This window comes from Antechinus flavipes, chromosome 3 (assembly GCF_016432865.1).
Source record: "Antechinus flavipes isolate AdamAnt ecotype Samford, QLD, Australia chromosome 3, AdamAnt_v2, whole genome shotgun sequence".
Classification (NCBI taxonomy): Eukaryota; Metazoa; Chordata; class Mammalia; order Dasyuromorphia; family Dasyuridae; genus Antechinus; species Antechinus flavipes.
In genome coordinates, this window is record NC_067400.1 from 615,764,660 (window position 1) to 615,790,379 (window position 25,720).

The window sequence follows — 25,720 nt, forward strand, 5'->3', positions numbered from 1 at the left end:
AGATTAAAGAAAGAAAGAAGGAAAGGAAAGAGGGAAGAAAGAAGGGAAGGAGGAAGAAAAAAGAAAGAAAGAAAGAAAGAGGAAAAGAAAAAGAAAACAGGGAATGGTCTGAATAAAATTGTATGTTCTACTTAAATTTTTGGTATGACATTTTTTAATTTATAGAAGCTATTAATTTCATGGTCTGTGATGATATTGGTTAACTCTCAGGTTTGTGCTTCCAAAGTCTCTTTTTAAAAGCATTTATTGCTACTCTTATAGTTTGCCTTGGATTGTATACCCATGATCCAATTTGTCCGGTATACCTTTTAGCCTTTTCTCTTTCTGCCTTGTCACCACTTTTTGTTGGACACAGACACTTGCACGTCATTGTCCCTTTTAAAAAGTGAACTCTCTAATCATAAAAAAGGAAAAAGGACTCACATGTGCAAATATGTTTGTGGAAGCCGTTTTTGTAGTGGCAAGGAACTGGAAATTGAGTGGATGCCCATCAGTTGGGGAATAGCTGAACAAATTATATCATATGATCTGATTTTTCTTGTGCAATTTGATAACTGTGGAAATATGTATAGAAGAATTGTTCATGTTTAACCTATATTGGATTACTTGTTGCCTAGGGGAAGGGAGTGGGGGGAAGGGAAGGAGAGGAAAATCTGGAACACAAGGTTTTTGCAAGAGTGAATGTTGAAAACTATGCATATATTTTGAAATTAAAAAAAAGCTTTTAGAAATTCTATGGATCCATTCTGAATGGAGGAGTCAGGACTTTTGTGTTGTAAGTTTTCATCTAAGTCACTTAGTTGATTAAGGAGTTCAGGTAGCAAATCCTATTATATTGTTTGAATGTTCTTCCAAGATCATGAAAAGGCTGGAGTTGGGCCTAATCAAATACTGACAGTCCACAGATGGCCACCAAGTTCAGGACATACTAATATGTTATCTACTTCCTTGGTCATCTCAAATCTCTTAATTTTTTTAATTAAAATTTTTTTTCAATACACTATTTAAAAAAATTGCATATAAGAATAGTCTTCAACATTCATTTTTGTAATATTTTGAATTACCCAAAGGGCTACAGAACTGTGCATACCCTTTGATCCAGCAGTGTCTCTACTTGGTCTGTAAACCAAAGAGATCATAAAAAAGAGAAAAGGACCCACATGTGCAAAAATGTTTGTGGCAGCTCTTTTTGTAGTGGCAAGAACTGAAAACTGAGTGGATGCCCATCAGTTGGGGAAGGGCTGAATAAACTATGGTATATAAATGTTATGGAATACTATTGTTCTATAGAAAATGACCAGCAGGCTCATTTCAGGAAGGCCTGGAGAGATTTACATGAACTGATGCTGAGTGAAATTAGTAGAAACAAAAGAAAAAGACACATAAGAAGATTGCGTTGATGATCAACCGTGATGGATTTGGCTCTTTTCAACAATGAGGTGATTCAGTCCAATTGCAATAGACTTGTGATGGAGAGAGAAAAGAATATGGAACATAACATAGTATTTTCATCTTTTTTGTTGTTGCTTCGTTGTTTGCTTGCTTGTTTTTTCCTCATTTTCCCTCTTTTTGATCTGATTTTTCTTGTGCAGTATGATAAATGTGGAATTATATTTAGAAGAATGGCACATGTTTAATCTATACTGGAAGACTTGCTGTCTAAGGGAGGAGGAAGGGAGGGAGGAAGGGAGAAAAATTTGGAACACATGGTTTTGCAAGGGTGAATGTTGAAAGCTATCTTTGCATGTATTTTGAAAACTAAAAAGCTATTATGAAAATTTTCCTTTATCTAGGGTGGATGTAAGAATCTGTTACATAATTTTGGTATATATTTTGAGCTCCCTTATAAAATTAAAATGAAAAGAAAAATTCTAAAAAAAAAATCCTGAATCCCAAACTTTTTTCTCCCTTTCTTACCTCCTCCCTTCCCCAGACAGCAAGCAATCTGATATAAGTTATATATGTACAATCATTTTAAACATATCTCCATATCAGTCATGTTGGGAAAGAAAAATCTGAACAAAAAGGAAAAAAAAAAACCTGAGAAGGAAAAAGCAAGCAAGAAACAAAAAGTGTGCTTCGATCTGCATTCAGTCTCCACATTTTCCATCTCAAGTCTGTTGGAATCGTTTTGAATCCGTGTATTGGTGAGAAGGGCTAAGTTTATCATAATTGCTCATCACATTAAAAAATATATAATGATATTTTATTTTTTCATATATAGGCAAAGGTGGTTTTCAACATTTACCTTCACAAAACTTTGTGTTTCAAATTTTCCTCCCTGTCCTCCTTGATGCCTCCCCAAGACAGCAAGCGATCTGAAATAGATTAAATGGATCATTAAAACAATCTTGCTGCTGCTGTGTCTAATGTTCCCTTGGTTCTGCTCACTTCCCTCAGAATCAGTTCATGGAAATCTTTCCAGGATTTTCTGAAATGAACTTGCTCATCCTTTCTTATAGAACAATAATATTCTATTACGTTCTTATTCCCTGAACATGTTTTAGGTTTATTCTAAATATACTTAGCTTTCATCAGTCCCCAAAGTCCTAGCCCTTTCATAGTCTGTGAAGGTTCTTTATTCAAATGCATCCCTGTCCACTGGTCAAAAATGGTTTGAGTGATATGGTCCTGCGCTGTTTCAGCCTTTCCTGTAAGTGTTGGATTCTCCTCTACCTCATACTTCCCTCTTCCTCATTTTCTCCTCCTCATTAGGTTATTTAGAAAATATTTTCATTTTACTGGTCCTATAAATAAAGGATTCGTCTCTCATTGGCACCATACTGGTTCTTCCTCTCAAATGATTGTTAAATAAGGATGTGCCCTGAGGTGCTGTGAGCACCTTTGTCTGAGGTAGAGATCCCTCTTCCATGCCTTCATCCTTCTTGTATATGTTGTTAACCTTGGGCGTGGAGGCCACATGCTAAGAGTGTGTTTGATCTCATTTATTCTTCTCCTCTCTCTTTAGGGGTGTAAGTATCCTTGGTATAAGAGCTGTTCATCCATCTTTAGTGTTCTTCACCTTTACCTGTGAGCTCCAAGAAGCCGTAGGCACGTACAGTGGCCATACCCCAGGAAACCGTCTTGTAGGTGGACTAAACCAGGTTTAAACCTAAAGTTTAGAGAGGCCTCAAACTGGATGATAAATGAGGGGAATGTCTACCCCAAGCAAGGGAAAACTTCCCCTGGCAGAACAGGTAGATGAGAACAATTTTTCCAATGGCCGCAAAGTAAGCCAAAGCACCAGAGCACTAAGGACACGGTCAGATATCGAAGACGCTAAGATCATCTGGGGCCATCGCTAGTCATTTTGACTTTTGCCCTGCTACTGGGCTTTGAGGGAGCGAGGCTGACAACTTTGCGCAACTCTGTCTCAATTCCAATTCCTGTACAGGTCAAGACCTCCCCCATGGTGTCACTGGGTCCTGTTCCAAAACAAAGTATGAACAACAACAACAACTCAGCAAGAAAATTTATTAGACATCTCTGTGTGGGATGAGGCTTCTCATCTGGTCTCCTTTGCTTATTCTCACAGCATGTCTAGAAAACATCAGTCACTTGGGACTTGCACTTTAGCATAGCAGGATCCTGCACGCTTTCAATTTTCAGTCAGAAATCATTGGTGCGGAAGTCAGAATTAATGTTTTCAGGACCTGGGTGACTTCTGCCTCTTATCCTATGCTTGCTTCCCAAAGGTAGGCCGATTCCATTCCATCTCTGATAAACTTGTGGTTGGCACTCCCGTTGCTGGCACTTAATGTGGCTACCTTGTACCTTGCAGCAGAAAATAAGAGTAGTTTCTTCAGTTGTGCTCTCTCTGTGGCTGACTCTACCAGTGGGAGCTCAAGAGCCTTTATTATTTTTATTAGGAAAATGGATTCTGCTCATGGTTCCACTTATTAGAAGAATTTCTGTGAGGTTATGCTTTCAAGTCTGGGTGACCTTGTCTTGCTTTGGGAGCCCGGATATGACCAGATGTTCTGGAGTAAGCTGAAGACCGGTTTTCCCATATCAATTCCCATTAGAACACCATCGCCTCTTTCCTATCTTTTATAGCACCTGCTTACAAACAATTCCTTTCAGTTCTTGCGTCAGCACAAGGGGTGTCATCAGTGCCGTTCGGCGTGGTAGGCCTTCACCCATGTGCCCATTCTTAGCTTGTTCATTTCTGCAGTTTGCACTATTCCTTCCCACTCTCGTCTTTCTACTCCACCACAAGATCAGAGGTCTTCTCTGATTTTGCTGAGTGGAATTATCTGGAATTTAGCACTTGCCTCCTGCACATCCTGGTCCCTGCCAAATTGCTCTAGCTTTTGCAATCCTTGTATTTGGGGATTTCAGGACTGGTACATATATAGAAGAAATCCCTCTTTGGGTGTTTATGCTTCCCTCTCCCCTCTTTTATCTGACTCAGTAGCTTACAAGTTCCATAGTATTGTAATTTGACTATATGACATACAAATTTAATGATTTTTCCTCAGCTGTCTTTTCAGAACTAAAATGAGCCTGTGGTTTCTGTGTCAGAGAAATGTAGACCCCAGCACTAGAGAGATAGAGAGTGTAGTCAGGAACTCTGGAGGCAGAGAGCCTGGCTCTGAGGTTTGATTTGGGGGCAACTATTTCACCTTTCTGCCCTAAATTGTTCCTCTGTAAACTGTGGTTGTTAGTGGTTTCAAACTCACAAAGTGATGGAAGAAAATTGACTTAGAAAACCACAAATTAACCATATTGCATTGTATTTTTATTCATGTTGTTAAACATGTTTCAATTACATTTTGGGGGGCAATAGTATTTTATATCTGTGCTTAACTGTAATTTGCTTGCGGGAGGTGAGAGAGGATGAAAGAGGATAAAGTAAAAAGTACACAGCAAAGACCAAAAAAATAATTTACAAAGAAGCAAAGGAAAGATGGACACTCATGAATATAATTTCTTCTATTATTATATATGCTTTTACAAAATGGAAATTTATTGTTTATATTTTGAATCCTCCTTGATGTTCTGCTGAACACATAACAATATTTTATTTTCCTTTTCTGTCTTCTTTTTCTATTGTTTTTTAAATTTTGTATTCAGTTTAATAAAAAAAGTATTTTATTTTTTCCAAATACATTTAAAGATAGTTTTCAATATTCATTTTTGTAAGATTTTGAGTTCTATTTTTTTCTTTCTTCCTTGTCTTCCCTTTCCCCAAGATAGCAAGCAAGGTGATGTAGGTTATGTATGTACAATCCTTTGAAACATATTTCCATATTTCAATTGCATTTTAATCTCGTTCTGGTCTCACTCTGGAGTTTTGGAAGCTGCTGAAAGTTTGACACTTCAAGATAAAATAATGCCTGAGATCTGTTCCTGTTATCAATCTATAGTCCATCCACTCACTTTCCAGGTCCTTACCACTACAAAAAGGGCTATTATAAACATTTTTGCACATGTAGGTCCTTTTCCCTTTTTAATGATCTTTTTGGATACAGACCCAGTAGAAACACTGCTGGATCAAAGGGTATGCATAATTTTATAGCCCTTTGGACACAGTTCCCAAAATGCTCTCCAGAATAGCTGGATCAGTTCACAATTCCACCAACAAAGCACTAGTGTCCCAGTTTTCCCACATCCCCTCCAACATTTATCATTATCCTTTTCCTATTATCTTTGCCAATCTGAGATGTACAGGCTTTCCTTTCTTTAATGATAAATTTCCAAGTACTTTTCCTTACTCTTACCACATAAGGAATTTTTGAAAGATCAAGTATGTCTGATAATTCACACCAAAAATAGCCTGAAGCCGTTATAGTGGATGATAGTTGGACTTTGAGGCAAAAAGGCTTGGATTCTAATCTTGCTCCAGATACTTCCTATGTATGTGTCCCTGGGGTCTCATCCATAAAATGAGGCTGTGGGTTTACCAGTGAGGTTCTGTTCCAGTTCTAAACCAGTTCTAAAATTGTATGGCAAATCCTGGGTTGAATTTGTTAGTTATCACTCTTATTCTCAAATGTTTGATACTTCTTTTCAAGGTTTTATTTTTACAGTCATGTTATATTCTGTGGTGCAGTGAATAAAGCACTGGATCATGAGTCAGAAAGACCCAAATTCAAATACAACCTTAAATACTTACTAGCTGTGTGAGTCTGGCCAAGTCACTTAAACCATTTGTTTCAGTTTCCTTATCTGTAAAATGAACTGGAGAAGGAAATGACAAACTAAGCAAGTCATCTAACTCTAATTGCCTCACCAACAAAACAAAAAAGAAATAAATATAATGAAGAAAAAAAGATAAAAAATGAAAACATGAAATTCAATTGAGGGGATGCCCATCAACTGAGGAATGGCTGAATAAGTTGTATATGAATGTAATAGAATGCTATTATTTTATTAGAAATGATGAGCAAAAAAAGAACCAGAGGTCATTTTTAATCAGAAAATAGGAAATTTTGATTATATCAAGTTAAAAAGCTTTTATACAAACAAAACTAATGCAAACAAGATTAGAAGGGAAGCAATAAACTGGGAAAACATTTTTAAAGTTTCTGATAAAGGCCTCATTTCCAAAATATATAGAAATGATGAGCAGACTGATTTCAGAAAAACTTGGAAAGACTTATGTGAACTGATGCTGAGTGAAGTGAGCAGAACTAGGAAGGCGTTGTATACAGGAACAGCAAGATTGTGTGATGGTCAGCTTTGACAGACTTCCCCCTTCCCAGCAATATAGTGATTCAAGACCATTCTAATAGATATGGGATAGAAAATGCCAACCACATTCAGAGAAAGAACTATGGAAATTGAGTGCAGATAAAAGCATACTATTTTCGAATTGTATTTTATTTTTTTCTTTCTTGTGTTTTTTCTCTTTTGTTCTGATCTTTCTTTCACAGCGTTTCTAAGGAAATACGTTGAAAATGATTGTACATAGATAACCTATATCAGATTCTGTAATATTCTTCTTAAAATATAATCCTTCTCTGGGAGCAGATTTCTTGGGAGGTTTCTGGAGGCAGCCTTAGTTTCAGTTCTGTGTAATAATCACCTCAAATGTAGCCAGCTGTTAAAGGTCCAGATCCTTTATTGTCTCCTTCAAAATAGCCCGGTTAGCTTTCTTAGAGGCCTCTCTGCTTGGTTCCAAGAGCTCTTGTTGCTAGTCCTTTAGCTCTTCCAGCTTCTGCCTCTAGTTCAACTCCGACTCCAAAGCCTCCAGGCAGCACAAAGGTGATATATGGAATGAATCTGACTCTGCCTCTGAGAGAGGGCTTGTGGATTAGTGGTTTGTCCTTCCTGACTTGTCAATCTCCTGGACTCCTCTCTTACTTGTGAATCTTGTAGAACTCCAATGAGTACTAAATACATTAGGGAGCTAGAGAACTGTTAAGTACCATGCTAAATTAGATAACTGACTTAGCACCTCGTAAGAATTCTAACAAGATTCCTTGCTGATTTGTGGAGGAGAGAAGTAAAGGAGGGAGGGAGAAAATTTTGGAATTCAAAATTTTGGAAAAATGAATGTTGAAAACTATTTTTATATGCAATTGGAAAAAAGAAAATACCATTAAGATAAAAGAAACAAAAACAAAAACAAAAAAAATGAAATTCAGACAATTATTTTTCAGTTAAATGGGGGAAAGAAATTAAGCCTAAAGGAAACAACTTTAAGTATAAAATGTTCAAGACTATTCTCAGTACTAAAGGATCCACTCCTTACCTGGTAAGTGGAACGACAGGTGGATGAGTGTCAATGCCCATGTTCTTCTCAGGGGTGTGTCCTGGAATACCTAATCAGAATAAAACTCAGTATGAACCACCAGGTGGTGCTCCAAACTTGAGTTAATAGTTCCAGGCCTCTTTCTCCCATGGGTAAATATAGACTGCTTAGCCAGTTCTCTGCTCAGGAGCCAGGAAACACTTCTAATTTCCCAATATCTGCCTAGGTTCCATTTAGCTTCATCCTTCTTTTTCATAAATTTATCAGAAAGACTTCCAAACTTCAAATGATCCAAAGAAATACACAAAGCTAGATAGAATTGAAGTTTATAAAACACAACATTATCATTTCTATTCATTAAAGACTTGAAAATTCCTACTTTCGAAACTCCCCTTCTTAGGTTAAGTGTTCCTGGTGTATCTAGATATCCTTTTATGAGAGTCTATTATTGCACTCCATTTGAAAAAAGAGAATTAATTTATTGTTCTGAATTTGACAAAAATCAAGAAACACTTCCACATAAAAGAACAGAAAGATTATATGCAAAACATATTTCTATTATATAATGTTTGATTTTTACCCCTAATTTTAAAAAATGATTTTTTATTATCTTTTATTCTATTTCACCTCAATTTTCCCTAGTATCCTTCCCTCTCCATCTATCCAGGGAATCATTCATAATGACAATTTTTTTTTTTAGATAAAGAAAAAGAGAGAAAAACAAACCAATAATAAGTACATTAAAAAAAAATCTGATGTTATATACAGTATTCCATATCCATCCAAGGGAGCGAAGGGAAGTGTTTATTCATTTACCTGCTTTGGGGCCAAGCTTGTGCTTTGTAATTTTGTCAATGTTACCCATTTGCATAAGGTACATCTCTCTACTGGAGATTAATCACTCAGTGTTCCCACTTTCTTATTTTTGTTTGTTTAAATTAAATTTTATTTTTGTTTTTTACCAAATTCTAACTTCTCTTCTTTCCACTTCTCACCACTGTGCATCCTCTCCCCACCATTGAGAAGACAAGAAAAACAAAACCTGTTACAAAGATTTTTACTTAAACAAAACAAATTCCCATATTGTCCATGTCCAAAAATATATGCCTCAGTCCTCATTTTAAGTCCATTAATTCTTTCTCGGGATCTGAGTAGGATGTTGATACAAAATCTTCCCATTCTTTGAAACCACGCCCTTCATTATTTCTTTTATATTTTTTCACAATTTCTGAAAGCCAGAGTTGATGAGAGCTTGGGAGAATAGGGAGCATGGTTTTTAGGCTTTCATCTTCCAGAAAAAGGCACTTGATTCTCTCTTCAAATTCCTGAAGGGTGAGAAAGACTTATGGAAAAAACTGTCACAGAAGAATTGGAACCTCAGTTATGTCTTTCCCCCCAATTTATTACCCTAGAGAGCTTGAGGAATTTCTCTTTGGATAAAATCTGAAGCTCTCTCTTTTGTTTGAGCTGAATTATCTAGCTTCCAATGGGAGAATTCATTCACTCTGTATTTGTCTGGTATATATTCCCATATGTATATCTTCTCTGTTTTCTGTTTGTTATTGATTTGGATAAATGTGTTTATTTGCTGATCTTATGCTTATTCAGTTAGCTGATGTAATGGATAGAGTGTTGGCTCTGGAGTCAGGAAGCCCTGAATTAAAATCTGACCTCAGACACTTGCTAGCTGTGTGATCCTGGCTAAGTCACTCCATCCCATTTACCTCAGTTTCCACATCTATAAAATGAACTGGAGAAGGAAACGGTAAAGCACTCCAAAACCTGTGCCAAGGAAACCCCAAATAGGATCATGCAGAGTAGGACACAACTGAAATGACTGAACAAAAACAACAGTAAACTGTTATTCCTTGTGAAGCTGGCATTTGATGAGCAGAGTCAAACCTTGGAGCACTTTTTCCCCATGAAGGGACAGCAATCCAAGCAAAGCCTGCACCTAATACAGATAGAAATATATTATATGTATAGACATATGTGTGTGTGTGTGTGTGTGTGTGTGTGTCCTTAATAATAATAATACTTAAGGGATCGGATTGCTATCGTTCTATCCCCTCTCTCTGAGGAGGGAAGAGTGGCCGGTCTCATGACCCCAAACCTCCTTTTTTTCTTGGCAGGAATTAAAGTCTCCCTTGGAGAAGGGGATGGGAAGGAGACTTCAGAAAGATCTATTTTTGCCTCCCTAAGAGCCACGTCTAGAAAGACCATGTCATATAACCTACATGGGAAAAACAGCATCCCCAGCCTTAATGCAACACTCATTTTCTATTGTTTTTTGGTCATTCTTTCCGTGCGCAGGCCATTCCCCAAGAGCTGGGGCTTCTTCCTGTCGTTATCCAGATGTCTTCTGCCATTCTCTCCTCCTTCGGCCCAGGCTCCCATGAGCGGTCCTTCTCCTTGCCAAGACAAATTCCTTTAAATACCCCAATCCCATTCCATCCTGTCTTTTCTGGCAGATTGCTTCCTCCGTCACGACCGCTCTCTCATTAATCCTCAAAGTCCCCTTGTCTCCTAGCTGCTTAGACTCATGCCCAGGCTTCCCTCATTCTCAGTCCATCGACCCCTCCGGTATCGTCCCCTCTCTCTCCTCCCCAAGCCCCTTGAAACCACTGCCGATGATTCCCTACATTTTCTTTCCTCTCACTCTCTTACACTGGGAAGTCTGGCTCCGACTTCAGCCTTCAGTCAAAGAGCTGTCTCCAAAGGAAGTACGATCTCTTAAGTTGCCAGACTGAATGACCCTTTCTCAGTCTCCATCCCGCTTGACCTCGCTGCTACCTTTGACATTTTGGCCAAGCCTCTTCTCCTTAATGATATTTCCCCCCATGTTTTCAAGATATTAATTTGCTCCTGGTTCTTTTTCCCACGTATAGAAACACTCTCAGTCTCTTTTGCTGGCCTTTCTTTAGGTCAGATCTGCTAACCACTGGCTCCACAGGGTTCTGTTCTGGGTGATCTTCCCTTCTCCCCTTCCATGATTTCACTTGGTGATCTCATTGACCTCTATTTACTTATCCAGCTCTAACTCCTGATCTCTAGCCTCACATCTCCATCTTGAATGGGAACTGGATGTCCCATAGACATCTTAAACGGAACGAATCCCAAACTGAACTCACAGTAATGTTTCCCCTCAAGCCCTGCCCTCTCTCTAATTTTCCTATAACTTTCCAGAGTGATCCCATCCTCTCATTCATCCAGTGCCATTGATGATTCCTCACTCTTTCTTACCTCCTATATTGCATATGTTGCAAAGGCCTGTCCATCATCTCTCACAAATGACACTTTCTCTTCCCTGACACTGCCTGGTAGGGATTCTCTCACACTCAGTACCGCAATAGTCCGCTGGTCGGGCTGCCTGCCACAAGTCTCCCCCCGCTCCAGTCCAGCTTTTACTCAGCTGTCCACATCATCTCTGAGTAAACTCCGCTGGCTCCCCCTCACTTCTAGGATCCAATATAAAAAAACCTGGCCTTCCTTTGGGATCTTAAACCTTACTCTCACCCCAACCCCCCCTCCCCTCCCCCTGCCCAAGTATGCTCTTCAAATTCAGTGACACTGGCCTCCAGGCTGTTCTTTGAATGAAAAACTCTCTTCATTTTTCCGCTGCAGACATTTTCACTGACTGTCTCCCATAGCCTGATATGTTCTTCCTTCCTCATCCTTGCCTCCTGACTTTCTCCAAGTCCTAGCCAGAATCTCACCTTCCACAAAAAGTCTTTTTAAAAATATATTTATTTTTTATTATTTATATATATTTAATTTATATGTTTAAACATATTATTTAGGTAAAATATATAATATTGTTTTATGAATCATGCTGGAAGAGTAAAATCAGAGCAAAAGGGAAAAACCATGGAAGAGATTAAAAAAAACCAGAAAAAAGAAGTGTACGTAGCATGATTGATTTACATTCAGTCTTCGTAGCTCTTCTGTATGCAGACGACATTTTGTGTTCAAAGTCCAAAGAGATTGCTTTGGATCACTGAACCACCGAGGAGAACCAGGTCCTTCATGGTTAATCATCGCATCTTTGCTATGATTGTGTATGATGTATTCCTGGTTCTGCTTGTTTCATTCAACATCAGTTCATGAAGAAGTCTTTTTTTTTTTAAATGGTATTTTATTTTTCCAAATATAGGCAAAGATAGTTTTCAATATTCACCTTTGCAAAACCTTCTACAGGAAGTCCTTTCCAATCTCTCTTATTTCTAAAGCTTTGCTGTGTTATTATTTTTTTTATCCTGAATAATTTGTTTGCCTATTGTGTTCCGTCTTAGAATGTAATCTCTTTGAGGTTAGGAGCTGTCTTTTATCTTTGTCTCCTCCACTCTTAGAACAGCGCCTGGCACTTAACAAGCTCCTAATAAGTGTTTTACTGACTGAACCATTGTGTTTGTTACTTCACTTTGCATCGGTTGATACAGCTCTTTCCATACTTCTCTATATTTGTCGTGTCTTACAGCACAGTGATATTCTATTACATTAACGTACCCTAATTTGTTTAGCTATTCCCCAGTGGATGGATATCTAATCTGTTACCACAAAAAAGCTGTTCTCCATTTTCAAAATTGTAAGGGAAAAGGGAAAGAATTGTCTTGCCAACATCCGTAATGTCTTTCAGTGGCTTTAGAGGCAGGCAACCAAGGAACTTAGGGTCAGGAACCACTTTGGTTTTCTCCTGGGAGATGTTATTTTCCATTTCTCTCCCACCCAGATTCTCTGCTTATTACTTTGCTATGCCGTCTCTGCCTATTTTTGTCTGGGATTCTGCAGGTTCTGTCTCTAGTGTCTATCAGGGGTCCTCAAACTATGGCCCGAGGGCCAGATGCAGGAGCTGAGGACGGTTATCCCCCTCCCCCAGGGCTATGAAGTTTCTTTATTTAAAGGCCCACAAAACAAAGTTTTTGTTTTTACTGTAGTCCCGTCCTCCAACAGTCTGAGGGACAGTGAACTGGCCCCTATTTATTTATTTTTATTTTTATTTATTTATTTATTTATTTTTTGGCTTTAAGAAGTGTTTTTTTTTATTTTTTTATTTTTTACAAAATATGCATATTTTATACAAAAACACATATATACATACATATATGCAAAATACAAAATAAAAATTACAAAATATGCACATTGCTAATAGAGAAACTCAAACAATAGAATCTCTGTTCCAAATTTTTTTTTTTCCCCTCCCTCCCTCTACCCCTTCCCCTAGATGGCAAGCAGTCCTTTATATGTTGGATATGTTGCAGTATATCCTAGATACAATATATGTTTGCAGAACTGAACAGTTCTCTTGTTGCACAGGGAGAATTGGATTCAGAAGGTAAAAATAACCCGGGAAGAAAAACAAAAATGCAGATAGTTCACATTCGTTTCCCAGTGTTCTTTCTTTGGGTGTAGCTGCTTTTGTCCATCGTTTATCAATTGAAACTCAGGTTTCTTTGTCAAAGAAATCCACTTCCATCAAAATATGTCCTCATACGATATCGTTGTCGAAGTGTATAATGATCTCCTAGTTCTGCTCATTTCACTTAGCATCAGTTCATGTAAGTCTCGCCAGTCCTCTCTGTATTCATCCTGCTGGTCATTTCTTACAGAACAATAATATTCCATAACATTCATATACCACAATTTACCCAGCCATTCTCCAATTGATGGGCATCCATTCATTTTGAACTAGCCCCTATTTAAAAAGTTTGAGGACCCCTGGAAATGCTTCCAGCTTCTGATGCTCTGACTCTCACAACCTGGAGGGGGAGAGGAATATGGGGAAATAAATCACTCCTAGGCAAATTAAAAGTATGTCTTTGAAACATCTCTTCTGGTGGACTCAACTTGCTTGTCACTAAAGAGAACACTCTCCTATTTTTTTGTTTGTTTTGTTTTTCCTTTTTGCAAGGCAATTGGGGTTAAGTGACTTGCCCAGGATCACACAGCTAAAAAGTTAAGTGTAGGTCAGGTTTGAACTCAAGTCTTTTCTGACTTCAGGGCTGGTGCTCTATCCACTGCACCACCTAGCTGCCCCAACTCTTCCGTTTGTGTGTTCCAAAGAGTTTTGGACCTGGCTGATTTCAGAGAAGCCTGGAAAAATTTACATGAACTAAGTGAGGTGAGCAGAACCAAGACAACATGATACACAGCAGCAATGAGATTATGTGATGATCAACTGAGATGGACTTGGCTCTTTCCAACAATGCGGCGATTCACGGCAGTTCCAATAGATTTGGCATGGAAAGTGTCATCTGTATCCAGAGAGAGGACTATGGGAACTGAATGTGAATTGAAACATAATATTTTCACCTTGTCATTGTGGTTGATTGTTTGCTTGTTTTTTGTTTTTTTTTCCTTTCTCATGTTTTTTCCTCTTTTGATCTGATTTTTTTTTGCACATATTGGTGAATAGGGAACTATATTTAGAAGAATCACTCATGTTTTATCCTGCCATCACTGACTGTCATTTTATACTATAAGGTGTGGATCCAGAGTCGTATGAGTTGACAACTTCAAAATTGGAAACCACCAACCAGGCATAAAAGCGACCGATGCATTTTCGAGTCTCATGTCACAGTAGAGGAAACAAGCTCATCTACCAGGTAAATTGCAATAACCAACTAAACATCTTGAAGATAAGGATTGTTTATTGCAAATCATAAGTATTAACCACTTACTTAGATTTTAATCTATTTCGGATTTCTTGTTGTCTTGGGGAGGGGAAGGGGAGAAGAGGAAGAAAAACTGGAAACATAAGGTTTTGTAAAGGTAAATGTCAAAAACTATCATCTTTGCATGTTTTCAGCAAAATAAAATACTATTAAAATTTTAAAAAAGTGTTGGCCCTGGAATCTGATTATGCTATTTAGTTATTATGTGGACTTCTAAGTCAATATGAGGCTTACAGGTTTAATGCCTCCTCCTTTCTATTTCAGTTTGACATCATTGGACTATACAACCTTTGTGGTTCCTTTAAACTCTAGGATGATTCATTAAGTTCCAGGCCAAATAGGGAGGTTAGACGTTTGACACTCTTCTCAGATCATGTTTTTAAATGCAGAAAAGAAAATTTGTAAGGTCGGAGAGGAGAGCCATCCTTTGCAAATACAATCTGCGGATCAGAAGGCTGCTCACAGAAGATCTAGAAGTGCGTTTAATAGCTACAGTCATTCTGAAGCAGTGATGACAAGAGAGGATTATTCTGAGATAATCTGTGGCCACAGTCACGTGATATGAAAATATCTATAGTTTCTATCGGCCATTACGTCTCGGAGACTGCTGATAGTGCTCATTGTCTTGGCTGTTGGTTGCTGCCCTTTGTTCTCGAAGAGGACCCCAAGCGACTTTACTATGTTTTGACCAAGTTATGATTGAAGGAAATGTTCACTTTCAGTGAGATGACAATGAAAATAAAGTATTTTTTTCTTATCCAAGTTCATGGATCCCATGGGGTTAAGAACTTCAGTTCTGGGTGGACAGTTGTAGACTGAGCCATGCTAGTTCCAAGGAAGGAGAGTCCATGTCCAGGTGGGAGGATCTTGTTGGAGGAGAGCTGGGATGGGCACAGAGAAAGAGCCATTTCAACCCGGGTGGCATTAGGAGCCTGAGCAAGGCTAGAGAGACTGTGACCTACCTGATGAATGCAAGCACAGGAAGAACTCCCCGTCCGGGAGCGGGGGTGGGTAAGAGGCCAGGAGGCTGGTGGAACTTCGAAAGTGTCAGATATCAGACTGTGCTGCCAGTTGTCAGTACAGGATCTTTACTGGTCTGGAGGAGGAGGGGAGGCTGGCAGAAGGGAAGGCTGCTCTGGGTCTGATATCCTGGGCTAATCCTGGCCTAGAGAAACGTGGTGGGGGATCTGACTCTGGAAAGTCCCTTAGAGATGAGGAAGCTGAGGTCCGGAGGTTAACAAATACACGTCAAAACCAGGTGATAAATTCAGCAGGGTTCAAGTCCTGAGGCTTTCCACTAAATCACTTTCAGGAGGGTCAGTTGGTCCTTCCCCTGCCTCCCTAGATTAGAATGAGATCTAGGTAGAGAAGGGGATCTCTGTTTTCCACCGAGGGTCTCCATCCAAACCCGTGAGCCCAGGATTTCCTCTGCTCTTCTGCTTTGGCCTGGGGACTCGGAAGGCCTGAGACCAATTCCTTGACAGGGGCCGTTTCTTTTTCAGGCCATTGCCTCTGCTGACTCACTGTCCCTAAGGACTTCCTCGTCCCTGCTCCTCCGGAAATCTCCCCTCTTCTCCACCTACACACTAAGCACCCAGGTTACCGAGGGCCCCCTGGTTACCCATGTGAGCCAAGAGTGACGGCCCCACCCCCTGTCTGTCTAGGGAAAATGACTGAGTCAGGGGATAGGTAGAACCCACCCCAATCCTGAGCTTCCAAGGAAAGTGTCTGGGGTGGGGGCTGGCAGGGGACCAGAGACTACCAGGAAGCTGAGTCTCAAGACTTCCTAGCTTGGGGCATAGCCCCTTCCTCCCCAGGGCCCATTAGCTGGGATGCAGAGGAGCCAGGCTCTTTAGTACTCCCAGCGCCTCTTACAGAACCGCAGGATATCATCGGCTTGGAGCCCAAATGAGATGAGCAGAGAGTGACAAAATGGGAGAAACTCCCAAGCGCAAAAAGTGAAGAGAGGCTCAGGAGGAAAGGAGCTCAGGATGAAGGATGCTCAGGATTGGGATGCTAGAATATTAGTAACTAATCAGATCATGGCCTTCCAGTCTCCCAGTCAGAGAAGCCTGGATTCTCCCAGATGGAAGGAGATCTGCCCGAGCCCAGCCTCTCCATATTTTCCAGAGGAGAGGCCCAGAAAGGGGGAAGGGCTGATTTACAGGCACACACAGCTGGCCGGGGACCAGGCCGGGGACCAGGCTGGGATGAGAGACCTCCGGTTTCTAATCTGCCCCCCATCTTCCCGTTCACCTCAGAAGCAGAAGGCGCTGGGTGCCCTGGGATGAAGAGTTAGGGAGACAGGAGTGGGCTAGAGGGACAAGACTTCCGGAGCTGTCAGTCTTTGGGCCGGTGTCTTTCTTTCGGAACCCCATTTCTGCGGGAAGCGTGGGATGCCAGCTGGATGCAGAAGATAGGAAGGGAGGGAGGCAGCAAGTAGGGGGAGATAGGACTTTATTTGCAGAGCAAGACTGTGGTGCAATCTAGGGTCTGGGAGAATCGTGTCCATTGTGGGGAAGGACGTCACCTTATCTGAGGGGGCCCCCGGATCCTTCTCTTCTTCTGGACACGGGCTGAGGACTCATTTAGTCTGTCTGGCCCAACCCCATCGGCTGACAGAGGAAGAAATAAGATTGAGGGGGCAATGCCCCTTGAGAGGGGAGAGGGGAGCTGGGGGCCGTAACTCAGGTCTTTGTGCTCTCAATCCGGGCCCATTCCATTTTGACCCTCAAGAGAGGGATGTGTGGGAAGGTAGGGAACCCCAGCTAGCCCAGCTCTCCCAGCTGTCGGCCCCCGCTGCCCTACCCCCATCCTAGGGGAAGGAGCCAGTGAGTGGTGAGGGCACTGCAGACCTTCCGGGGCCCCAAATATTATTCTTGGAAATTCCATCCCAGAGCCTGGGATTCATGAAAAGAAGGGGGGGGGGTTGGAACTTGTGTGGAAGTCTCCATTCCCCTCCCCAGGAAAACTGATGGTTCAAATATATTCCAGCTGTGACCTCTTCTCCTCAGGCAACCTTCTCCTTTGAGGCTCCTTAAAGGGGATCTCCAAGTACTTAGCTGGAGGAAATCAAGATTCTCTCCCTCCAACTTCCCGCTCTTACTCCCTCTCCGGGTTGAGGTGAAAGGGGCTGAGAGAGCTCATGGCCCCTGGAATACATTAAGGCGGAAAGGCATTTCCTGGTTATTTCCCAACTTCTGGACGGCATCCTCATCTCCCGGCCAGAGCCCAGAAGAGATCCAGAAATCCTGACCTCCCTCCTTCCCAGCTGGCCTTTTGCCACCCCCCTTCTGATTGGTCGATTTTATCCCAAAAAGAATCACTGGCCGCTCAATGGCCATTCTCTTTAGAGCTGAAGGTTCCCTTAGGAGAGGATGGGGGGTGGAGGGAGAAGACAGGAGGGGACGGGGTTCTGGGGGGGACAGTGAGAAAGGAAGGAAAAGTGGGGAAAGTTGGATGGGGAGGAGAGGGAGAAGCTTGTACCACTGAGCCGGATTTGGGGGCAGGGATGGGGGGGGGGAATGAGATGAGGAGGTCCAGGTGGTAGCAGTGGGAAATGGCAACATGGAGTAGAGAGAGAGATGTGGAGGGGAGGGGGCTTGGGGGACGAGGGGGGCAGAGACATGGAAGGAGGAGCAGAGGGAGAGGGATGGAGGTCAGTATATGGGGAGAAATGAAAGGATGAGGCAAAGAGTGGAAAAGATGGGGGCGTGGGGGAGAGACAGATGTGGGCTGGGGATTTAGAAGGAGATAAACGTGGTGGGGGAGAGAAGTGCATTGCCAGAAAAAGAGGAGAAACAAGAGTTTGAGGGAAATGACAGAAGTGGAGAGGAGAGGCGGGGGAGGGAGCAATGGAGGGAGGGAGCTAGATGGGGATGATGGGGTGGGGAACAGAGGAAGGAGGAAGATGGAGGGAGGGAGGGAGGGAGATGGGGCGGAGGCTGAGAGGAAACAAAAAATAGCACAGGGGAAATCGAGTGAGATGGAGGAGTGATGGAGGAGCGAGCGAGGGAGAAAGGAAGATGGAGAGGAGAGCAAGGGGCAAAGCCAGACGTCAGAGACAAACAAGAGGCAGCGAGAGAGTCACAGCAGCGAGAGAGTCACAGAGGGGAGAAAGACAAGAAAAAAGGCAGAGAACAGGAGAGATTCCTAGAATAGATATAACATGAAACAAAAGATAAGGTAGCAATACAGAGAGATGAGAGACAATTGTAAAAGAGGGAGAGGCACACACACAGAGAGACAGAGAGGGAGAGACACAGAGACAGAGAGATAGAGAGAAGAAAGAGACAGGAGGGAGAGAGGAAGGAATGGAAGGATTGGGGGGGCAAACACACAGAGAAAGAGACAGAAAGGGAGACATAGAGGAGAGAGTGAGAGGAGAGACAGGAGGGAGAGAGTGGGGAGAGGAGACAGAGACAGAGAAAGCAGAGACACAGAGGAGACAGAGAGACAGAGAGAGAGGGAGAGATAGAGGAGAGAGAGAGAGAGAGAGAGAGAGAGAGAGAGAGAGAGAGAGAGAGAGAAGAGAGAGAGAGAACAAAGGGAAGGAGAGACAGAGAGAGAGAGGAAGAGTCAAAGAAGAGAGAGAGAGAAGAAAGAGACAGACAGAGAGAGAGAGGGAAGGAGAGAGGAGAGGAGAGACAGAAAGAGGGAGGGAGGGAGAGAGGCCAAAAAGAGACAGAGAAGGAGGGAGAAAGGGAGTGAGGGGGAGGGGAGAAAGAGAGAAAAAGAAATAGACAGCAAAGGGAAGAGAGAAAGCAGAGACACAGAGGAGACAGAGAGGCAGAAAGGAAGAGACAAAGAGAAGAGGGAGAGGGATAGAGGGTGGGAGGGAGAAAGTGAGAGGAGAAACAGAGAGAGAAAGAGAGGGAGGAAGGGAGAGAGGAGAGAAAGACAGAAGGAGGAGAGAGGGAGTGAAGAGGAGGGGAGAAAGAGAGAGCAAAGGGAAGAGATAGAGACAGAGAGGAGACACAGACAGAAAGGGAGGAAGAGACAAAGAAGAGAGAGAAAGGAGAAACAGAGACAGAAAGAATGAGGGAGGGAGAGTGAGAGGAGAGACAGAAGGAGGGAGAGAGGGAGGAAGTGAAGGAAAGGAGAGAGAGAGAGAGAGAGAGAGAGAGAGAGAGAGAGAGAGAGAGAGAGAGAGAGAAAGAGACATACACACACAGAGACAGAGACAGAAAGAGACAGAGAGAAAGAGAGAGACAGAGACATACACACACAGAGACAGAGAGAGAGACAGAGAAAGAGACAGAGAGAAAGAGAGAGAGAGAGAGAGAGAGAGAGAGAGAGAGAGAGAGAGAGACAGAGAGAGAAAGAGAAACAGAGAGAGAGGGCGCAAAGGGAAAACAGACAGAGAAAGAGAGGAGACACAGAGAGACAGAAAGGGATGAAGAGACAGAGAAGAAGTGAGAGAGGAGAAACAGAGACAGACAGAGAGAGGGAGAGAGCGAGATTGAGAGAGGAGAGAGAGAGAGAGAGGGAGGGAGAGGGGAAGGAGGAGGAGGAGGGAGGGAGGGAGGGAGGAGGGGAGGGGAGGTGCATACAGAACCTAGAGAAGGAGAGATAGTACACAGGGAGAGTTGAGTCAGACTCAGAGCAGACCATGGGCAGCCCAAGACGCTCCGCAGAAATGCTGGGAGAGAGGTGAGGGCGCTCTCCGCCAGGGGAATCGGAGCAGCCGGGAGCCGAGAGGAGGGAGCGGTTTCAGGGCGCCGTCTGGAGCGGGGCCCGGAGCTGCCGCCGCCTCCCCCGCCGCCGCCGGGGGCCCCGAGCCCGGAGGCAGCTCCCCGCGTCCCCGGGATGCCCGAGCAGTGCAAGAACCTCACCTACGTCCAGGGCAACGGGGGGCCGGTGACCAGCACGCTGATGTTTCTGGCCGGGGTGGTGGGCAACGGGCTGGCCCTGGGCATCCTGGCGGCGCGGCGGCGGGTGCTGCGGGCGCGCTCCTCGGCCTTCGCCGTGCTGGTCACGGGCCTGGCGGGCACCGACCTGCTGGGCACATGCTTCCTGAGCCCCGCCGTCTTCGTGGCGTACGCCCGGAACAGCTCGCTGGTGGGGCTGGCCCGCGGCCCGGGGCTGTGCCACTGCTTCGCCTTCGCCATGACCTTCTTCGGCCTGGCCTCCACGCTGATCCTGGGGGCCATGGCGGTGGAGCGCTGCCTGGCGCTCAGCCACCCCTACCGCTACGCCCAGCTCAACAGCTGCCGCTACGCCAAGCGGGCGCTGCCCGCCATCTACGCCTTCTGCGCGCTCTTCTGCTCGCTGCCCTTCCTGGGCCTGGGCCGCCACCAGCAGTACTGCCCCGGCAGCTGGTGCTTCATCCAGATGCGCTCGGACGAGGCGGCCGTGCGCGCCTTCTCGCTGGCCTACGCCGCGCTGGTGGCGCTGCTGGTGGGGGCCATCGTGCTGTGCAACGGCTCCGTCACCCTGAGCCTGTGGCGGATGTACCGGGAGCAGCGGCGGCGGCGGGGCTCCCTGGCGCCGGGCCGGGCCGGGCCCGGGCCGCGCGACGGCGAGGACGAGCTGGACCACCTGATCCTGCTGGCCCTCACCACGGGCATCCTGGCCATCTGCTCGCTGCCCCTGACGGTGAGAGCCCCGGAGAGGGGGGCCGGGGAGGGAGCCGGCGCTGCCCGGCTTCTCGGTCACTTACCCGCACCTGGCCCGGGCACGAAGCCTCGGGCTTCTCCCGGCTTCCCTGGCTCCAGAGGGAGAGCACCCCCGAAGGGCCCCACAGCTCCTCTAAACTGGATTCTCTGCCGCTTTCCAGACGAGCTCCGCTCCCCCCCTTCCTCCCCTCTCTGCCCTCCCGCGCTCTTCCGCAGCCCGTAGTCCCCCTCTCGCCCAGCGCTCGAGGCAGACTCGGCTGCTCACCTGGGGCTCGCTCCGCGTCTGGCCTCAGGTGTGCTTTGTGATGGGAAAACCTCGGGCTTCCGCTCCTCGCTTCTCGTAAAAAGGGGAAGAGGTGGCGAGTGCCGGACGGCTCGGCTAGGGGTGGGGTGGGGTGGGGGGCAGATGATCTCTGAAGTCCCACCCAGCGCTGAGACTAACCCCCCCCCCATGTCCTCCGAACCTCGCCGCGGGCCCGAGACCCCGCCCGGGGCGCCCCCTCTTCGCGGTGTGGCTCCCCCTCTCTTTCAGTTACTCTTTCCTTCTCTTATCGCTCCCCTTCACCCCTTGTTCCCCTCGCCCCGAGAAGTGAGGATGTGGGAGCCCCGGGGCGGGGTGCGGAGAAGGAGGCAGGGAGAGGAAGTATCTGCCGGATGATTTTAGTCAGAAGACCTGGGTTAAAACTCGGTTTTGTAATTCGGGTAATTTCCCCTGCCTCGTGATCATCGGGTGAATTACTTCAGCCCTCTGGCCCAGTTTCGAATGTGGGGAAGTTGGGGGGACCGGGTTTGACTCCTGGGGAGGGCAGGATGCCTCCGACCCCAGCTCGGTTTTGGGTGGAGGGAGGGGCTCAGAACGATAGGAGATGGGGAAACTGAGAGCTAGGGCTTCTGGGTCCCCCAGAGACAGAGAAGCCGCAGGGGTAGGTGTGACCCCAGGTGTCCTGCGGACCCACTAACCTGTTCCCTCCGTCTCCTCCCTCCCCCAGATTCGTGGCTTCAGACAGGCTTTCAAACCTGACCTCAGGGACGGGGGCGACCTCACTGCTTTCCGATTCAGTGCCTTCAACCCCATCCTGGACCCCTGGGTGTTCATCCTGTTCAGAAAAGCCGTTTTCCGAAGGCTCCAGCAGGTGCTCTGCAGCCTCTGCCAAGCCCCGCCCCGGGGGCCCGCAGCTGTTAAGGTCCATAATTTCCCCTTTCCCGACACAACCCAGGGATGAAGCGCCAGGCACCTGCTCTTGTTCCATCCCCCAGCCTCATTTACCAACTCGGCTCTCGCCAGACTGGGGGGTGGGGGTAGGAGGGCTGGGCTCCCCGGGATGGATCCAGGAGGAAGGACAGATTGTCGGTACCCAAGATGTCAGAAACGACCAAATCTCAACTGTGTGTGTGACGGCTCTGTCCCTGCCCCTCTTGAGTTTTCTCCTGCGGAAAAGGCAGGACTAGAATAGCTCCCGAGGACCCTTCCAGCTTCAAGAGCGGATGAGATTCTCAGGGCCACAGGCGGCTGTTTGGGTGGGGCTCGGCCAGGGCGGGAGCCCAGGGACAGATATGGCCGCTTTCCTGTGTTAGCCCAGGGACCCGAGCGTCCGCCCTGCCAGGGTCCCCACAATCCTCCAGGCTTGGGCTTTGCCCTGGCAGCTGCCCCCATAAAGGCCAGACGACGGAGAAAGAAGGGGACAAAGTTTGTCCTGGAACCCAAAAAGAATAGTGATCTTAAAATAACCAGCTCCTCTGGTCCCTTGCCCCAGCTCGGCCCAGCCCAGCACTCCCAAAGCTCTCCATCTCACTGTCTAAATATTTGGAAAAGCAGGGAGGTTCTCAGCGGCTTCTGCACCCTCGGTGTGAAGCCCCCCGCCAGGGTGGGCCTCCCCCTCTCCAGGATGGGAGACCCCCACATCTCAAGGGCTTCCTCCCATCAGCTCCCGTTGAAAAGTCATCTCATGGGCTCCGGCCCCGTCCCCTGTCCCTAATCAAGCTTTTCCCCAGGGAGATGGTGACAGGGATGCCAGGAGGAAGAGGACGGAGTGGGCTGCTGGCTGGGGGTGAGCTGTTGGGCTTGGCAGGGACCGAGCAGGAAAGCAGAGGGCAGGGGCAGCGTGGGGGTGGGGCGGGCAGAGAGGAGGAAACATGTTCCCACCCAGACATTGGGAAAAGGGCCAAGAGACCCACAGCACTAAGCCTCCGCGTCGCAAAGAAATGGGCATCGCCAAGCTTATTTACAGGCAGAACCCTGGGGATCTCCAAGCACTCAGTTCTCCCTGAGCGCCCGTGGCCCTGGGGAACGCCGAGTCTCGGGCCAGCCTCTCCCCCAGCTTCTCCAAGTGGCTGTTCCCTTGCCCCAATTCCCAGTCCCCGGGGGGGGGGGCAGGCCGCTGCCCATCTTTGGGGGCCCCTAATCTGGGGAATGATGAATTGGCATCTTGGCTGGAAGCTGAGGAGATGAAACGGCAGAATCCCACTTCCCTTTTCCTGACCGGGGGGCCCCACCCTGAGCCCCACACGGCCTTCTCCTGAGCCCGGCTAGCTCAGACTCAGCAGTTGGGTCAAAGAGACCCAGGATCAGCAGGGCCGGGCAGGCTTCCCGTCGGCCACCGGGCTCTCTGGCCAGCCAAACAAGCTTAGGGGCCGGGCGAGGGGCGTGGGGAGGGCGGCAGCCCCCCACCCCTCCTAGGCTGGCTGGGGCTCTGCAGGACTTCTGGGTTCCGACCCAATGACGTTGGAAGGACCACGGGCCAAGAGCCCGCAAGTGCTTGATTCTTCTGGGGCCAATTCATGCACGATGTGATCTTGAGCAGGTCATGTTCCTTTGGGTCTGTTCCTTTGCCTAGTTGGACTAGATAAGGTTCCAAAGTCACAGAACGGTAGTGTCAGCTGGAATGCTGTCAGACGGCATACGATGGAGCATAAAGGGTCCTTGCAACAGGGACCGTCAGGGCTGGGAGGGGGCTTAGAACAAGGAATGTCGGGGCTGGGAGGGGGCTTAGAACAAGGAATGTCAGGGCTGGGAGGGGGCTTAGAACAAGGAATGTCAGGGCTGGGAGGGGGCTTAGAACAAGGAATGTCAGGGCTGGGAGGGCCCTCAGCCCAGGGATGTCCAGCCTTTTCAGTCCTGGACACGGTGTCCTGAAGGCTGGATCCAAGCCCTCCCTCTGGGAAGTCCCAGTTGTGGGCCCATTTAAGCCCCGATCCCACTTGCTCATCTGTACAGCAATGCCCGTAGCCTGCCATCCCACAGAGAGAAGCTCCAATGATTTGCGTTTAAGATGCTGCCCTGGGGAGGAGCTGTGGTGGGTCCAGACCCCCAAGAGCCAGGAGGAGCCTCCCGGGACCCCTGCCCTTGTACACGGCCCAGAATGTCTCACAGCCCCTCAGGGGCCACGGCTGATGAACGTTTGCTGGGGCAGGAAGTCCCTCCCTTCCCGGGCTGTGCCCAGTCTGGTCCTGTCAGGGGGGCTGCTCTGGATGGCCCGTCCACCCTGGAGAGGCCCAGCTCAGCGCCCATGACTTGGTCATTCAGCTTAGGCTTGTTTGGGGGAGTTACTGGGGGCTGACAGCCACTTTCCTGTGGGCCCCATCTTCTCCATCTGTAGGACGAGGCTGGGTCCCCAAGCCTGGACTTGGCCCCGAGCCTCTCCTTTCAGGGTCAGCGTCAGCTTGCTCCGCCTGCCCTCCAGCCTCCCGAACCTCGCAGCCTTTGGGGGCAGACCGCGCCCCCTCCTCTCAGCATCCAGCCAAAGCCCCCTCTGGTTCTGAGCCTAATTATCCAAGGCCCCAGCAGCCACAGCCGAGGCATTCTGGGAGGTGTGCTGGCCAGACGCTGGCCCGGGGAGCCGTCCCCTCAGCGTCCCTGGGCAGCCACCCCGCCTCCCGCTCACGTCACCCAGGGCACGCCTCCGGCTCTTACAATGTGTCCCCCAAGAGGCGCCCACGTTCGCTTCCTGGGTCTAGCAACAAGGCAGCCGACCAGATGCCCTCCAAGGTGCCCATGAGCAGCAGGGCACAGGAGCCCCAGACTCCTCCCCTTGGGCCTCAGCCTTAACTGTAAACGGGGGAGAAGACTCGACCCCCAAGGCCCCTGCCTTTAAGTCCACGCTCTGCCTTAATTCCCATCCCCCATCTGGCCCGCTCCCCTTCTCAGCTGTCTCACTACCTACAGAAAGCCCACCTGGACCCAACCTCCCGCAGGATTGATGGCACACGGTGGCAGAAGCTGTTCCTGCCCCCACGGTGGGCCCAGCTCTTCTCCCTGGGGACATGGCATCTGCCTCCTGGGCCAGGGGACGCTACTTGCCCCCATCCAAGTCCCTCTGGTCCCGTGGACCTCCCCCAGCCCCTCTGCTTCCACCCACTGACACAGCTGTACTGATGGCACGACTGGGGCCCGCACCGCATCTCACTGTGTCCTCGAGGGCCCCTCGCCCGCTGTTCTCGCCAGTCTTGGCAGCCCCTTCCCATCTCCTAGGTATCTGCATACTGGAGGTGCTTAATAAATGTTTGAATTGAAAACAGTTTCCGAGCCTGGCTGCTCCTATTACCCAGAACAAAACTACAAGTAACAACCTTCATTCTCTCAGTAGCAATCTGGAACTAACTGAAGGCTCTTCCAACCGTCCTGGGTGGCCAGGTAGGACCCGAGTTCAAAACTAGCCACAGACAGATCACAGGACCCGAGGCAGGTCACCAGGTGCCTCCCTCAGTTTCCTCGTCTGGAGAGGGAAACCAGCACT

At 46.7% G+C, this 25,720-nt stretch overlaps 1 protein-coding gene and 1 long non-coding RNA gene across 2 annotated transcripts; one reads left to right on the plus strand and one right to left on the minus strand.

Moving 5' to 3' along the window:
• Positions 1 to 14,328: 14,328 nt before the first annotated feature.
• Positions 14,329 to 18,795, minus strand: LOC127556284 (uncharacterized). The gene is made up of 2 exons (XR_007952389.1): positions 15,333 to 18,795; positions 14,329 to 15,251 (listed from the first exon to the last, which is right to left on the minus strand). It is a non-coding gene; the product is annotated as an uncharacterized LOC127556284 (long non-coding RNA).
• Positions 18,796 to 20,094: 1,299 nt separating this feature from the next.
• Positions 20,095 to 25,501, plus strand: PTGIR (prostaglandin I2 receptor). The gene is made up of 2 exons (XM_051989336.1): positions 20,095 to 20,967; positions 21,977 to 25,501. The coding sequence occupies exons 1-2, from the start codon at positions 20,179 to 20,181 to the stop codon at positions 22,208 to 22,210; spliced, it is 1,023 nt and encodes a 340-aa protein (XP_051845296.1). The 5' UTR covers positions 20,095 to 20,178; the 3' UTR covers positions 22,211 to 25,501.
• The last annotated feature ends 219 nt before the right edge of the window (positions 25,502 to 25,720 follow it).

Coding starts and splice junctions, on each gene's coding strand:
- PTGIR (XM_051989336.1), top strand. CDS start 20,179: ATGCCCGAGCAGTGCAAGAACCTCACCTACGTCCAGGGCAACGGGGGG. Junction 20,968..21,976: donor TCTGCTCGCTGCCCCTGACG/GTGAGAGCCCCG, acceptor TCCCTCCCCCAG/ATTCGTGGCTTCAGACAGGC.